Source organism: Chrysochloris asiatica, unplaced genomic scaffold (genome assembly GCF_000296735.1).
Source record: "Chrysochloris asiatica unplaced genomic scaffold, ChrAsi1.0 scaffold00158, whole genome shotgun sequence".
In the NCBI taxonomy this organism is placed as follows: domain Eukaryota; kingdom Metazoa; phylum Chordata; class Mammalia; order Afrosoricida; family Chrysochloridae; genus Chrysochloris; species Chrysochloris asiatica.
The window spans coordinates 2,206,910-2,224,888 of record NW_006408676.1 but is presented as its reverse complement, the minus strand read 5'-3'; the positions used below and the strand labels follow the sequence as shown (position 1 = coordinate 2,224,888).

Sequence of the window (17,979 nt, the reverse complement as noted above, 5' to 3'; positions counted from 1 at the left end):
AGTTTTACATTCATCCTATCATATTTCATTTCATTGCAATGATTACAATCCCCTTCATGCATTAACAAACAATCAAAGGGAACACCCCATAAGCCTGCCCACCTCATCAGTACACAGCCCCTCTCCCTCCCTGAGTCCAGAATCCCCAGCTGCTCCATCTCCCCATGTCATCATCTCTGCCTCCATCTCTGGCATCACTATTTCTCTGGGTAGGGTCCTGCATTCCGATCTTCTTACTTGATGGTCCCAGGGCCCTCTGCTCCTGGACTCCAAAGTCAACCACTCCCCTCCTTTTGTTACAAAACATCTACCTTTACATTTCTGACCCTCACAGTCAGTCCTGATAGCAATTATTCACTATTGTATCACAAGATTCTTATCACCATCTCCTTTCATCAACCCCTTTCCAACAGATTGGAAACCAGTCAATAGAGATTCTACCTTCCCCCACTCCCTCTGGAACTAAGCTCCCTCTTGAAAGCTTGCAAGCCAGTCACTTCTTGCCTTTGTAGCCCCCAGTTTGGGTAGTCAATATCTAAGTTGTCCATCCCTGTCAACCCTGTGCACCAAGGGGGTGGCAATGATCCTCACTGTAAAGATCTGTTCCATCTTTTGAGCTACTACTTCCATAAGTATAGGTCAAGTTCATCAAATTATAGCAGGTTACTCTTTTTTTTTTTTCCTTCTTTCTTCTTCTACACGAGTTCTGATCATCCAGCCATCGAAGCCAGGTCAAGTGTGTACTGTGTACTATTTGTAAGTATAGGTGTTCTTGTGCATCTCCTTTCACTTTCTATCAGCTGGGTACTTCACTGTTCGCTCTAGTCCTCTGTGGCTGTGTCAGTGTCTCTGGGCCCAGGAGTCCCCAGGTCATGCCATATTGCCGGCCAACTAGGTCTCAACCCGGGTTCACAGGAGTCTACTGAATGTAGTCGGACTTAGTTCATAACTTCATTGCTGTTTTTCCCCCACTTCCCTTTTATCGGTGACCAACGTGGTCACCAGCCAGACCATATGCCTGCTCATGTGTCCCCCTTGAGTCTAAGTCTTAGAAGGGGGTTTGCTCTGAGGGAATCCGACTACTTGCCTTGATGGCTCCCAGGCGAATAGCTTGCTTGTTCTTGTAGTAGTCAATCGGACTGCCATTATTGTTTTTTATTTTTCCTGCTGGTCTTTTTTCAAGAAGTATCTTCTGTTCTTCTAGCCGAATCCAAGCTGGTCTACTTGTCCTTTCAAGTGGAAGTTTCCCACCTCAGAAGGTTCTGGATGGGGTTCAGGATTCCATCTATGGTCTTATGCAATGCAAAGGCTCCACACAAGTTGCCTCCTTCATTGGGCAAGTTATAGCCCCATTTTAGGTATTCCCATCAGTTATAGGCTGAAGACAGATTTACAAGTTTTCTAATGGAATATTATGCTACCTTGAAGCTACAAACCATCGCATAACATGGATGAACCTTGAGGACATTATGCTGAGTGAAATTAGTCAGTCACAAAAGGAGAAATACTGCATAGGACCACTATTGTAAAAGATTAAGAAAAATAACCCATCTTAAAAGCAGGGAAAGATATTTGTTGATCACCAGGATGTATGGGATGAGGTGAGGGGAGGGAGGGGAAGATGAAACACAGGGTAGGGAATAGACACAGGATAGCTTGGGTGCTGGGGGTGGGGGGGTGGCAATATACAAGAAGGGGGAAAGGAATGGAAGAACAAGGCAGACAGGAGAACAGTAGGCAGGTTTGCATGGGATAAGTGGGACAGTGGTAAGTAATGATGTATGCACAACCTTGGAACAACAGGGTTCTAGGATACAGGGATTGAGGCATGGTTTGAATGGGTAAAAGAGGGGAAATATTAAGATGCTTGACTGTCTTTTGAATCTTGATTTCCCTTGCCTACCATTGTAAAATAGACACTTGACGGGGAGAGAAAGGTATAGCCAGAACCATCACAATAGAAAGCCTAGTATATTTTAAGCATCCCAAAACTGCTAGGTATTGCTACTATTAGACGATACTGACTCTGTTTTTTATTTAGACCCTAGGGGAAGTGTACCTATCCTAGGGCAAGCCAGGATATGAAATTAAAAAGTAGATATAAAAACAAAACCACAAACTTGTTTCCTTATGCCAAAGACATTATGAACCAGGGTGTGGTCCCTTGACACTTATCCTTGAAACCCTCCAAGCCTTTAGTAGGTCTACAGCTGTGTATTGACAAGGAGGTTTCTCTGGCTGTGGTGGGTATTGAGAAGCCGGTGGGGAGCAATCTCCTGAGACCCTATGGAGCACTTGCTGATCGCCAACAGTCTTCTCTATGCTGAGCTCTTGCTAGAGATAGCTCTCCTGCCCTCCAGGAGCAACCATCTCAATGAAACTTTGCATCCTAATAAGCCATGACTGATTAGCATCTGTGGGAAAGATGATACAATTTCCTTGCTTTTAAGCTTCCTTTATTTTTCCCCCATCAAAACAGTTCTGCATGGTAACAGTCACCAAGTACTAGTATAAATAGCCTAAGACTCAGGAGAGTGTGGGGGAGGATGCTGTTAGCAATGTCTGAATTCAATAGACAGCTGATTCTACAACAGTTTTCAAAGGTTTTAAAATAATTGGGTAAAACCGCAAACAGTGTCTTTAGTGTGCACTTCTGCCCTTGGTTTCTAGACTGAAGCTTTATTTCATATGTTCTTAATTCAGGCACATTGAACTCATTAATTTCCTCACTAGTCTTTTTATGATTTTTCTCTTCTTTGAAGTAGGAAGTTTTACAGCTACAATATTGCTTTAAACCAGATCATAAATATTAAACTTACATAAACCCTTATTGACACTGGCAAATTTTATCCTAACTGTATCTATCTAGATATAATTTTACAGTGAGTGTTGCAGATTTAAAGAGTGATCTATAAATGTCTTCTTCTGCTGTCTCCATTTCCACCTGGCTCTATGTGTCTGTGTTTAAAACATTTCCTTAACATGAGTTTTTGGATCATTTTTCTCCATACTTGAGGTTGTAGCACTGGTTTATTTTTAACATAAAAAATTGCTCTATCAGTATAGGCTGGGTCTAATAACATATGCTCTGCACTTCTATGGACAGGAGGTCTGCCACTTTCCATTATGATGCAATATTTTCCTTCCACCATCAATAACCACTGTAATATATTTTGCAATAGCAATTACTTGTCCCTCCTGGGATCACTACTTGGGGTACTCTGGGAATTTTAATCAAGCACCTATGTTAATTAGAAAATGGTAGGGGTGAAGAGAGTTGCTGATTAACCTTTGAATATCTCTCCATTCTCGCAAGTGACAAAATCTGGGTTTTTGTAAGGACTCAACATTTTTAGAGAAGATATATTTTGATTTCCTTCCTTTTGTTTGGTTTTTATGGGTTGTGTTTGTTGTTAGGTGTCATCGAGTCAATGTCAACTCCTAGTGACCCTATGCACAACAGAATGAAACACTGCCCGGTCCTGCACCATCCTCACGATTGTTGCTACATTTGAGCCCATTGCTGCTGCCATTGTGTCAATCCATCTAGTTGGGGGTCCTTCTCTTCTTCTCCAACCGTCCACCTTACCAAACATGATATTCTTCTCCAGGGACTGGTTCCTGCTGGTAATATGTCTGAAGTATGAGAGATGCAGTCTGGCCATCCTGGCTTCCAAACACTCTGACTGTATTTCTTCCAACACAGATTGGTTTGTTCTTTTGGCAGTCCATAGTACTTTCAATATTCTTCTCCAAAATCATAACTTAAAAGCATCAATTATTCTATGGTTTTCCTTAATCACTGTTCAACTTTCACATGCATATGTGGTTATTGAAAACACCATGGCTTGGGCAAGGTGTACCTTAGTCCTCAAACTTACAACTTTGCTCTTGAACACTTTAAAGAGGTCTTGTGCAGTAGATTTGCCTAATGCAATATATCCTTTGATTTCTTGACTGCTGCTTCCATGGTTGATCTGAGCAAAATGAAGTCTTTGACAACTTCAATCTTTTCTCTATTTATATGGATATTGTTTATTGGCCCAGTGGTAATGATTTTTGTTTTCTTTTCATTGTTTTATGGATGGGAATGAGTAAGAAGGGGCTAGCTGAGGATCTATAAGTCAGAAATAGTTTGGCACCTACTTTGAGTCAATGGGGTAGTGTTGATTCAGTGATTGAATTATTTGCTTCCCTGACAGAGACCTGGGTTTTATTCCCAGTCAACACTCCTCATGCAAAGATGCTACCTGTCTTTCGGTGGAGGCTTATGTGTTGTGATGATTCTGAAGAGGTATCAGCAGCACATCCAGACTAGGATGTTCTTAGAAGAAAGGACTGGTGACCTGCTTCTGAAAATCAGCCAATGAAAACCCTAGAGATCACTATGATCTGACTCTGTTGTCCTTGGAGTTACCAAGAATCAGAGGCAATCAGAGGCTAACAAGAACAACAAGAAAAAGACACAATTGTGTGTTAGTGTAGAGTTAGGTGCTTTACATTGGCCAATACATTTTTGTTGTTAAATGCCGTCGATTCAGTTCCGACCCATAGCAATCCTGTACAGGGTTTCCGAGGGTGTAAATCTTTATGGGAGTAGAAAGCCTCATCTTTCGCCCACGGAGCGGCTGGTAGTTTCGAATCACTGACCTTAAGGTTCGCAGTCCAATTCGTAACCACTACGCTACCATTTAGTCCTTACCATTTCCATGTTACCAAAACCAAACATATTGCCTTCAATTTGATTTTGAATTACTGTAACTCTGGGACAGAGTAGAACTACCAAATAGGTTTTCCAAAGATTTGCTGTTGTTATTAAGTGCCATCCAGTTGGTTCCAACCTACTGTGACCATGTATAGGATTTCCAAGGAGTGGCTGGTGAGCTTGAACCACTGACCTGCAGTTCAAACTGATTTTGCAGTTCAGAGCATTAACCCACAGCACCACACTAGGAGTCTTTCCAAAGAGTACAAGGCTGTAATCTTTATCGAAGCAGATTGCCACATCTTTCTTCTGCACAGCAGCTGGTGGGTTCAAACTACCAGAGTTTGGTTAACAGTTCAAGTGCTTAACTCCTGCTCCCCCAGGGATGTATGTTGGTCGTGTATCATCAAGTCAGTTGATGATGGTTGTGTATCATCAGCTCAGTTCTGTCAAGTTGATGCAGCATAAGATTACCAAAGCTATAAATCTTTATGATAGTAGAAAACCCTCTCTTTCTCCCAGGGAGCATATGGTGGACTTGAATTACTGACCCTGCAGTTAGCCACCTAACGTGTAACCCATGATGCCACCAGGGCTCCTTAGTGTACCATGTTAGGAAAGTATTATTATCTCTGTTTTCAGAAAAGTCTAAGTTTCAACCTTGAATACAACCAGGCAAGGATTGACAATCCCAGGGATCCCCTTTTCTCCTGTCTTCCTTGGAGGGTTTAGGATACATTATCAGTTGAGAATGATGAGAGTAGATGATGCTCCAGTCTTTTATTCTTTGCTCACTAGGATCAATTTTGTTTTATATTATGCATGCCAAAACTCAAACCAAACCCACTACTAGTTGATTTTAACTCATAGCAACCTATGGAGTTTCCAAGACTGTAAATCTTTACAGAAATGCACTGTCTCATCATTCTTTCACAGAGTAGCCAGAAGGTTTGAACTGCCAGCCTCATTCAGTTAACAGTTCAATGCATAGCACACTGCATCACAAACTAAAAAACAAGAAAACACCACCATTAAAGTTGATTCCAACACATTTATTATTGTTGTTAAGTGATGTTGAGTAAGTTCTGATCCCTAGTGACGCTGTATAGAGTTTCTGAGGGGTAGCTGGTGAGCTTGAACCACTGACCTTGTGGTTCAAACCAACTTTGCAGTCCAGCACATTAACCCACAGCGCCATATCAGAACTCCAATATAGAGGGAAACTATAAATCTTTATAGGAGCAGATATTCTCATCTTTCTCCTTTGATTGGCTGGCGGCTTTGAGTCACCAAACTTCCAGATAGTAACTCAATGCCTAATCCACAGTATCATGCACACACAAAAAAAATTCTTAAAAATTGGATATATAGATTTTATCTATATTACCCAGCATTTCCTAATTCATCAATCACTTACAGGGCCTGCTGATATCTGGCATCAAGGATAAAACAAAGCATAAGACTTACCCCCGCCCTTCAGAGTACTTTAGCCAAGTAGAGTCTCTTGAGACCAGGGTTCACCGAAAACAGTTCCATGCTTAGAATGGTATGCATGGTGTGGGGGATTTCAGAGTGTGATTTGCTCTGTCAGAGGAAATGCACCAGGGACTGTCACATGTGCATTTGAGAATGATCTTAAAGAACACCCCAAAAAGGTCCATCTAGGGAGGATTCCTGGTTTGGCACTGTAGGATCAGCACTGGACTACAAATCACAAGGATGGCAGTTCAAACCCATCAGTTGCTCTTCAGAAACCCTATACAGGTTGTGGTTACAGAGATAGATATAGGATTGCTATGAGACGGAATCAGCTCTACAGCACGTAACAACAACAACAGGGAGTACAGATGGAATGTGCGAAGATGAACACTTATAGTATGTATGTGTTCATGAGTTGGGTTGGTAGTATGACTGTCCTGTGCAGTGCAAACAGGGTCTGGGACCAAATCATGGGCATTTGATGCACTGTGCCAAGAAATAATAATTTAAAAAAAAAAGAAAATCAACAGAAACACCACCTCATTGTCATACAATGAGTTATGGAGGAGAGTTCAAATCCAAATGGAGCTCACTTAAAGCCCTTCTTTTTCAGGAAGGCTGTCTTCTTCTGCCAGGAAGCCTCTACTCAATCCACTAAGGATGGATTTGGAACGGAGTGAATGTTGGTAGCCAAAACCTCATAGAAAGACCAACTTAGACTTTGCTCTGATGCTCTGGGAAATTCAAAACTGCCCAGCCCTGGCCCCTAGCAGAATATGCAGATATGATGATTCACGCTTGACTTCAGAAAGCAGAGAAGCAAAGCAGAAACACAGGCCATTTTTCATGCCCAACTCTGGGATGAAAAGTCAGAGAACAGCTCCCCTTCTTAATCATCTCATCTGGATCCCAATATTCCAACAGAAGCAAGAAGGCAGCTGACAGTTCAGCAGACCCTCTGGACAAGAAGTCTGCCTTGACAAGTCTCAAAAAGACCCAACTCCTAAATCTTCCTTTGTCCCTAAGTCCCTGTTCTAGAAAACTTAGGCTACTGTCTGTTTGCACTATATAGCAATGTATGAGAGTTAATTTAGTCATTACATCTCTCCTTGGCTTATTACAGTAAAGATTTTATAGTCTGCATTGATTAATTACAGGACAACCCAACCAAAAGGAGATCCTGAGTGTTGTCCAGATTGGCATAGAGACCATTTGATTTTTTTTTTTTTTTAATACTGCTGTGTGGCTGCCATCTGTGGGTAAGGTGATGCCTTTAGTTCCATTTTGTCCTATTCCCTCCCACCCTAGCTTTTCTTTGCTGAGGAAGGTTTTCTCATCTGCTATCCTAATGATCCCTGTGCCACATGGGGCCCCTGATGCTGGTGCTGACAGGGTGCTCATTAGTGCCAGGGTGCTGCAGTCAGTCGATGGAATGCCAGAGCTCTGTGCCTGACACATTTTCACAGAGCTGTCACTAGAGTCATGGCGCCTGCCAGCTCTGGTTGAACTCAAGCTGTGATACCTCCAGTGCCAATTAGTGCTTCAGTGTACTGTTTGGCTGGGGAGGAAGACCTTGTCAGTGCTGACACATGAGGAGAGAGGTGGACACAAGACTGGGTAAGGGTAGCAGGAGAAAGGTTAGACTCAGGGCATTGGCAAGAAGAAGCGTTCCCAGCCACAGGGTCACTTTTTCTCTCATTGACTTTGTTCCTTTAATACTCTGAGAAAAAAAAAGACAGGATAACCAAATTGTCCACTGGGCCTCTTCAAGAGTGGTGAGGTGGCAGATAAAGTAGTTCAGCAGCTAAGCAAGGATGCTTTGTCTGTGTCTGTAGACTTGGATGTAGGTGTGAAGCAGGGATGTTGCAGTAGTGAATGAAAGTATATATACATGTGTGCATGCAAAAAATATATGGATGCAGGTGTGAATGCAGAGTATGTGTAAAAGAGTAGATGCAGAAATGATACTTTAAAGTGCAGCAACTGAGGTTGAAACCTAGGAATACACTGCACTGCTCTAATGTTGTCCCTTAAATGTGGTCCTGGGTAAAATGTTCAAAATTTAAATTAACACACATAAAGATGGATGATAGATAGATAGATAGATAGATAGATAGATAGATAGATAGATAGATAGATAGATAGATAGATAGAGAAAGACAGGAAGAGTAACGAAGGTAAAGGGGCCTCTTTCTCTGTCTCTCTTTCTTTTGACCCAACAAGAGAACCGTCCTTGCATCCATCCTTGCATCCATGCCTACCAGTGTCCAGGATTATTTTAGGGAATTGTGGTAGGGGTCAGTGAGGATTTAATGATAGGATTGAGGCAGACAAGACTGCACCAAAAGGGCCAGATTGCTCAGTGGGGCAAGGAAAGAGAATGTCAAGCAAAGCACACATCAGTAGGGTGGTTGCCATGAAGCAGAGCTGACAGTGATCAGTGCAGAGGCAGTTGACCAAACATCTACCTTCAAAGTCATTTGTGAGCCTGCTCTACTTTTTGCAAAATATAACTTGAAAAGAAGTCTCTCCTTCAAGGAGAAGATGAGGCATGCCACAGCACGTTTCCCACTAGGGAAACTTCAGGAAAGGCTTGAAGATTCTGTGAAGACCAGAGGAAATGTCAAGGAGACTTGGCAGCAGAGTGTTTCAGCAGGGAACACACCAAAGTTTGATTGTGAGCATCAAAGTGTAGTAAAATTTCCCAAGGTTCTGGATGAAGTCTTTGAACTGGGAGAAAATGCATACGCTTTGGGCACACTGGCAAATACAAGTGTGCGTTCATTGAATCAACAAGTATTTCTTGAGTGCTTTCCATTGTTGTTGTTTTTAAGTGCCATCGAGTCGCTTCTGACTCATAGCAACCCTGTATGGTGTTTCTGAGGAGCAACTGGTGAGTTTGAACCTCTGACCTTGAAGTTTAAACTCACCTTGTAGAGAATCAAAGACAAGTGAAAATCATCCCTAGTTTTAAATAATGCATGGGACAGAGGTGATACACATGGATTTGACATCAAGATATCCCTGTGAACTACTCCCTAGACCTTACAGAACACTCAAACCAATATCTGGGTATGATTTGTTTGCATCTCAATAGTCAAGGTGAGCTTGTAGTTGTGCATTTACCCTAGTATTTTGTTTGATGGGACCACAATGAAGGCATGTGCATCCAAGAGAGGAGCTCTATAATGACATTCTATGATCTCTAGGTCAACATACGTATGAAGCACATGGATGAATGACTTGACTCATGTCTTTACCTTTTCATGTAGGGCTCTCAGGAATGGGACAATAAGGAACCTCCACCTTTTTGTTGGTTGGTTTGTTTTTTAAAGCTTTTATTGTGAATTGAATGAAAGTTTACATGGCAGATCATCAATCTTGCACACAACCAATCATATTTTGTTTCAATGCAATGATTACAATCCCCTCCATGCGCCATCGGTTAACAGTATTTACTTCCACCACCACCCCCCATCTTTTTTATGTACACAAAATACGCAGAAAATACATATTCGTTTAAATGGCCAAAGGGTGCATTTTATAAGGAAGCCTCCTGCCCACTGGCACACAGCCTTTCTCATTCCATGGGGTTTAAAAGAAACCTCAGCCTTTTCTCTCAAACTCAGCAGAACAACTCAACAAAACTGGAAGTATAAAAACTGGGTATAGAGAATACTTTACTAAGAATAGTGAGGTTCCAAATAGCATTGTTTAGGATGAATTGGAAGAGATTTTGCTTTTGCTTTTTGAGGGTAGATTCTGAGGATTAAGAGAGTCCTAAAAATATTCTTTTGGAAATAGAAGGACTTGAGCTTAAGGACTACAGTAAACAGATTCTTGTAGATCTTGACGAAGAAAAAGTCATAGAGTCGTGAAAGGGTCATGAATCTAAAGGAGATTGTAGCTCTCAGATATGCTCTGCACTAGAGTGGTTATGCATAGGCAGAATATGGCTAGTGGTTCAAAAATATTCTAGCAAGAACAATGAAAGGGAGCTATTCCTTCTGAGAAGATCAGGACCTCTGGAGACACACTGGGTTGGAAAGTGAGGACAGCAATTGTCATCAGAACTAGTGTGCTTTCTCTTTGTACCCCTGGAATGATAAATTCAGGAGGCAATTTAAAAAAAAGACATACCACCAGTAATAGTATATGGAAAACTATAACTTATCATCAAGGTAGTGCCAAGAGCTACCATAGGAGGCCTAGCCTCCCTGACATTTTCTTCATTTATAATCAAGTGGAATCCTGGTGTGGCACTGTGGGCTAATACACGGGACTGCAAGGTCAGTTTGAATGGTAAGGTCAGTGGTTTAAGCTCACCAGTTGCTTCTCGGAAACCCTATATAGGGCCACTATGAGTCAGAACCAACTCAATGGTACTTAACAACAATAACATAATAAAGTGCCAGCCACACGATCTTCTGGGCAAGTACCCTGGACTTTCTTCATTCGGCCTGCCACTTCTAAGCTTCCATTATATTGAAAAGTGAGCCACCATTAAAATAGTGGTTAACATTTCTGTAACATTTCTCACAAAAGCTGGTCAAACAGCCTATGGAATACATATTCTAAAAAGATTCGTAGACACTTATTGAAAACAGCACCAAATGAGTTGTGGCTGAGGAAACTAGGAGTTTTCAGAAATATGTAGAACAGAGTCGTCTGGAAGAAGAAACACACGAAACTGATCAAGGTTTCAAAACATGCCTAACCTCAATCAGCTATTCACTCCAGGATTTAATGGTATACATGTTAAGAATTACCTTGATTGAAGCAAGAGAATTCATAGCCTGCTACTGATATATGATGCAACAAATGGAAGTAATTGCTCTGAGCCTTTGTAGTATATTTGCCCCCCACCCCCCAAGGAACCCTAGTTTGTCCCAGCACACTTTAAAATAAGTAGGATTTTGAAATTATTTAGTGGATAAAGATGAAGGTCTTATGGCTGAGGGTCTCCTGTCTCAGTTCAGATTTGGCAGCAACCTAATGCCATCTCTTATCTCCAAATAATCAGTCACCAGGAAAACAGTACCCTGGTGAGCTTTAAGGTGATTAGCTATTACTTGGCATGTCTCAGCAGTTTGAATCTTGGATAGCTAATCTGGACCATGGATCTGGAAAAAAAAAGCTGTTCATCTAAATTACTTTAATCCACAGGTAGATTCTGATTATCCAGCTCTTCACCCCTTGATGCATCTTCTGTTTCCATAGCAGCTAAAATCTCAATGAAACGGAAACATCTGGCCAAGGCTCAGGTAAAAGTCCCCTGAGGAAATGAATCTGTTTAATTGTCACTGGGGGAGAAAAGGAATCTAACATACACAGCATGAAAATCAGAAAGATAAACGGAAGAAGGATCAAACACAAGCATGAAGAGATAAAAAGTAATAGCAAAGATTAGAGAGAGGAGAAAAAATAAAACACTGGGAATAAATGTTATTAAAATAGAAAAATACAGAGGATATAAGAGAAATGGGGACTATAGTCCAAAAATGGAAAAAAGAAAACTCATAAACAACCAAGACAAAAAGAAAAGATATATGAAGGAAATGGAGGAAGAGAACCAGAAAAATAACTAAGTTGTGTGGCCAAAGGAGGAAATGGGAAAAGACATCAAACAGATGACAAAGGGAAGTCTGAGAGAATGAAGGGGGCATTGCTCCTCTTGAAACAGGTGGGATACGTATGTCCTAGATAATAAATAGTCTGCAAATTCTACATCCAGCAGTACTCAGCATTGAGCTGGTTCTAATGGCAGGCGCTCTGGACTGACAAAGCCTTCCATTTGGAGGGACCCTCCTTCCAATGTCTCTGAGCTGTTATTTCACTTCATCACTAATTAACCTCTTGCACGACTGAAGAGCCCTCCCAGATTTTGGACTGTCTATATGTAAGGCCATTTCAAATTAAGAGACTGGCTGATACCCAGTTAGCTCTCCTTGATCCCTTTGCTCATAGTGGCAACATTAGGAATGGTGGGTTAGGGCAGTTCCTAGGAATTGAGGAGAACACGCCATATCTGAGAACTTCTACCAGAAAAAAACGTCATTGAGACAGGAAATTTTGCACTTGTGGTCCATCCATAGTCTAACACTGACTCTGAACAAAACCATACGGTTTTGTTGCCTCCAGAAATAGAAATCCAATGCCCCAGTATATATCATTCTGTTGGGATACAGCCCTCAGGTGCCAGACTCTTCGGAAATGTCCTCCTTTTTTCAAGGTCACACTCTTTCTGGGTTCCCAAATTCAGTAACTACTGTGGTTGTTTAGAAACCCAGCCCTCTTATCCCAGTGGAGTACACTTCTGAACTCTCCACAGGGTCAGATGAGATGTCCCATTGTACTTCATTGTAACTCAACTTCTCCCTCTGTCCTTCCCATTCCTTCTTCAGGGGTTGATCCCAGACATCTCCCTAATTAACTTCTCCCATGCCAATTACCATCACGTGGCCTGCTTCTAGAGGACCCAACATGCAACACCTACCATACAACCACCAGTCTGATTCATTTAGAACCAGAAATCTACACAATTCAATAAGAAGCCTATCTACTCACATACATAAGGAACTCTGGTAGCGTAGTGGTTACAAGTTGGGCTGCTATCCTCAAGGTCAGCAGTTCGAAACTACCAGCCATTCTGAGGGAGAAAGATGAGGCTTTCTGCTCCCATAAAGATTTACAGTTTCAGAAACCCTATACCGGGTCACTATGAATCGAAACCAACTCCATGGCACATAACCACCACTACTCACATACATGGAGTCCTGGTGTAGCACTGTACAAGCTAGCACTAGATTACAAGGTAGGTTTGAAATGAAAGGTTGGCTATTCAAACTTACCAGTCCTTCCCCAGAAACCCTATACAAAGTCAGAACTACTTGATGACGGGGCATTTAACAACAACAACAACAATTCCCATATATACATACAAATTTGCCTAAATGTATAGATGCTTATTGCCTACACTTCTCACTGACCAGAAATACAAATGAAATGAAGGACTTTTTATTCATGTTCTCCTTCAATTTCACCTTTTCAGAGACCTTTCTTGACCTAACAAATTGTCCTTCTGTCAATATATATGTTCTATTTTCACATCCTTTATCACCTCTTAATATATTGTAAATTCACTTTTCTCACTAACTTTATGATGATGTGAACTCATAAGAGCAGGGCTGTGTCTGATTTGTTCATTGTTAGATCCCTAGTCCCTAGAAAAGTGCCTGGAATATTGTAGTCATTCAAGAAGTATTTGAAGATGAATAAAATATGTTAAAGCACCTCATTCTCAAATAAAGGCTGCTTTAAAGATAAATATCATCTTGTCTTGAATTCTAAAGGTTTTATCATCCAATACATCAAAGCACAAAACAACACTTAGATTGGTCCATATAATACTTTGCAATTCGTTCACACATTAAGTTTTATTTGTTATCTAGGATCAATTAGAGTACAATAATAACAACAAAACCATCAAAACAACTAAAGAAATAGCAATGAGATTTTTGGCAATGATAAAGAAGCACAGACTTGGAAATTTCCCTTTTAGGGTTATGGCCATTAAGAGCTTTCATCCACTTTATGTGCTGTTTTTTTCTTTCTCTTAAAATAACCAGTTGAACACCACCACAAAAGCTAGTAATTCTACCATCAAGCTTAACAATTAAAGAACAACCTGAACATCTCACTATCATTTCAACCAAAGACAATTGAGATTAGTTTACCAGAAATTAGAGAGATCCTCAAGTGTTATTTCTGCAGTCTTAGAGAATACCCTTAGAGAATACCAACTCTCTCTGCAGAGCCCCAAGTATCTTATTAGCAGGCTACCAAAAATGTATGGCCTCTTGCACGCAGTCATCAATGCCAGAACCAATTGGCTATGGCCAGCAAGTCTCACATTTCTTCTCATGACCCACACATAAGCTTGCTTCTCTTACCTTTGGGGGAGATGTGTCTCCAGGTAACTGTAGGCTCTGGTCTACCCGTTGCTATGCAGGTGAGACTGATGTTGTTTCCTTCATTAATGGAGATGTCTGAAGAAATCTCTACAATTTTGGGAGATACTGTTGAAACAAAAAAGGGAAACAAAAAATTCTCGTAAAATATTTCTTTGCTGTTCTTAAAATGGCAGTTGGCAGAACAACACAGAGACTAAGATATATGTTCTTTAGGAGTAGATAATGACAAATTAGAGGAATTCCCTTAAATATGAAAGCATTATCGTACCTTGAATCTATCTTCTATTTCTTCCCACTTAAACACAAAATCCTGAATGGGAATAAATCTCAGGGTAATACTGCAGTAAGTATTCTCCTTGCCTCCACCCACTTCTTCAGTCCACTCTCACCCAACCCACTCCAACACACATAGGCATATCATCCTCTAAATACATTCAGAGTCTTATTTATGTAATGCAATTCTTATCATAACACATCTTTGTCTAAATACCTGATTGCTCCCTATTACATACCTGATTAAATCCAAGCTCTGGCTGTCCAAGCCAAGCATCCACCTACATTTCCACTGACATTTCCAACTATTACACCTTTACCCACCCTATCTCCAACACACTATGCATTTCCTGATCAGCATGCATTTAGATCTATATTATTCCTCATGATCTTCCTTCAAACCTGAGTCAATGCTGCTTCTTCACCCATACTCCCAATTAAAGATACCCGAGAGGGAATGGAAAGGAATGCTAATTAGATTTTCTACACTTGGTCTCTCTGTCTCCTAAGTCACTTCACCAAAAGAGGGGAGGGGCTCATTCTAATTAGTAAAATTTGACCCAGAACATTCCACAAACCTACTTTCTTACTTCTGTGAGTCCTTTGCATTAGAATCAGTCATTCCATAAGAAACTGGCATTCACCTGTACTCCTCTGAGCAACTGTTTTCCTGAGACAGCATCTCATAGAGTATCCTGCCACCCAGTCTGTGACTGTATGTGCATTTGGGGGGGGGGGGTGTCAGAGTTAGAAGCTCATTGTTGTTGTACTCCTAATTTAAGTCTCCAGTTTCCATTTTAGCACTAGTAAATGTGATGTTTGGCTTTCCATGTGCCTACTCATTTGTTTTTCTGCCAGTGGCTTTAGAAATCAAGTGGATACAGTGAGCTGTAATTAATTGTTCCCTGACCTTCCAATTCTTGGCACTTACCCCACTATGTTACGGGCGATTTGCTTTGTACTCACACACTAGAACATGAGATTTTTGACTGCCTAATCCATGCCCTATTCATATATAGATCCATAGTAAGAAATCAACAAGTATTTATTGGATTGAGTTTCAATGCTTATTCAAAGAAGCCACCTTCTCAACCTGGTTTATGCCTGTAACACAATCAGAGTTGTATTATAAACACAAATTATTTCAGTTCTAGTGACACTGATTTTTGACACATTACCTCTTTTCACATTACTTCTTGGACACAATACTTTTTTTGCAAATTAAGTGGCCTCTGCACCAGTCATGGTATGGCACTGTTGGATAAGTACTGGACTGCTAACCACCAGATTGGCAGTTCAAACCCATTAGCCACTCTTTGGAAGCCCTATGCAGGGTCACTATGAGTCAGAACAAGCTCAACTGCACTTAACAACAGTCACCTGTCTGTCTGTTAGTGATATGTTTCACATGCCAAGGTCTAGAGTTGAAGAAGCACTACTTAGTGTAACCACCATGGATGATTTCAAGACATATTATCCACACAGTCCACATGAGGAGCAAGAAATTATTCCTGGATTTTACTTCCTCTTGCCAGGTCAGAGTGTGTGAACTTCACACTAAGTTAGATTCCTGGAGACTTACGTACTGGTTTTTCCTCTATGTGAACCATTACTCATTTACCCCTAATTATATTAGCCCATCTCCTCCATGGAAATGGGTGTATCATGTAGATATTTTCTCTTAGTATTCCTTTGTTTCCCTCCCATTCCTGCTTTTCTTCCACTTCTGTATGGACCACACAATTGAACAATTCATTATTGATAAATGCAACCCTCCCCCTTTAACCCCATGCCCTTGCTGTTGTGTTATGTTGCTTATACACTTTCTTTCAACTATTTATTATTCTTCAATGTCTGGTTGAATTTTCACCCCTTCCATAAAATATTCCAGGTGATCCGTAAAATATAACCTCTCATTCCTGAAATTGTTAGAGTGTAGTACCACCTTTATGTATTTAAAATAAACTTCCTTTTTCATCTTTGCTGTAAATTATCTGAATATATGATATTAAGAAAGAGTCTGACTAGTCATAAACAGGTTGCCTTTCATAGAGTAAGTACCAATTAATCATGTTTACATTCAAATCAATATGCAGCTATGGATACAATGAGCGTGTGTGTATTTGTATGTGTGTGGACATGCACTTGTAATTACACTTATACACAGGTATTTGGTGAGAAGTAAAAAAAAATGAGTGCATGTGGTCAGGGTAGGGGAGAGACCATTGTTTCTAAGATCTGGGACTTTTAAGATGTATGTAGCATTCCAATTTATAGTTGCATGATTTCAGAAGTTAGATTGAACCTTTGAGTCTAGAAAGCTTAATCAAGTTAATGATTGAACATTAGATTTGCTGACAGTCTCATAATTTACATTTCTGAATCTCTGAGTTCTAGAATTATTTTGATGTATTTTATTCACACAGTTTTAATGGGAGTGATCCGTTTCCATGCCACCATGACCCAGGCCCTACATTTGCCTGGTCTAAGCTCCTATTCATCCTTGGCAACCACAAAAGACTTGCTTGTATCTTGGAGAAGAGGCAGCCTGCAGAATGTCTGTGCTGACCTTGCATATAGTGCTTCAACTGTGAAGGTAAGTAATTTATTGATCTGTAAAACACTCTGAGATGTTCCGCAAGGGATTATGTCACATCTACACCATGCAATAAAAATTTTAAACTGATGGACTTTGTGAACACAAGGTGATTTAGGGTTTGTAGTTGGAATTGTGCTTAAAGTACATTTTAAGTGGAAATCAGGCTGAGTAATGAATTACTCTTGCTTTGAAAGGGCTTATTGGGAGTTCATTTTCCTGGCTTCTTATATGATAGCTAATCTGCTAATCATACACTAGAGAACAATGGACTTTCCTAACATACAGTGGAATGTGGTTTGGGCCAGAACTGTCAACAGAGTAAGTATATTAAATGAGATGATCGTACCTTAGGCTTGGAAGAATCATCCTCCACCCCAACCCTACCACTATAAACAACTGAAAAGGGTGCAACTCATAAAGTAGAAGTTGGAAGAGTATGCTTGCTGTTTTTCTATCCTGCTTTTGACTACAGCTCATAGTGGGCAACCTGTCCCAAGGTGGATTTGAAAGGAAGACCATTCATGGCATAATGCCAAGTTAGCTTGATCTGACATGCCATCTTAATTATTAGAACTAAATTTACATAATGTACTAGATACTAGAGTACCAGAGTTATGAGTTTCTAGGCAGCAATTTCTAACACATTATTGGTATTCAAAATTAAACTGAATTGATAAGATTGTACTGTAATCTTTGGTAATCCATGTTTATAATGAAACTTTGTCTAAGTATGAGGAAAGGTTACTTATATTTTTATATTGTTTCCTTGGATACATTCTATATCTACCTCTTTTCATCATGCAAGCTGTTAGAATTATGCTAATATTGGGTTTGCTTATTTTCATTCATTCACATACTCATTCACTCATTTATCTACTAATACATTATTTGTCTATCTATCTATATTTATATATATACATATATAGATAGTATATATACATATATAGTAT

General features: G+C 40.3%; 1 protein-coding gene across 2 annotated transcripts in view; it reads right to left on the bottom strand.

Moving 5' to 3' along the window:
- Positions 1-17,979, bottom strand: part of NTM (neurotrimin) — a 749,477-nt gene that overhangs the window by 242,837 nt on the left and 488,661 nt on the right. For both annotated transcript variants that reach the window (XM_006871000.1, XM_006870999.1), the window contains exon 3: positions 14,137-14,262. In XM_006871000.1, the coding sequence (XP_006871062.1) occupies positions 14,137-14,262 (126 nt within the window). The remainder of the gene's footprint in view (positions 1-14,136; positions 14,263-17,979) is intronic.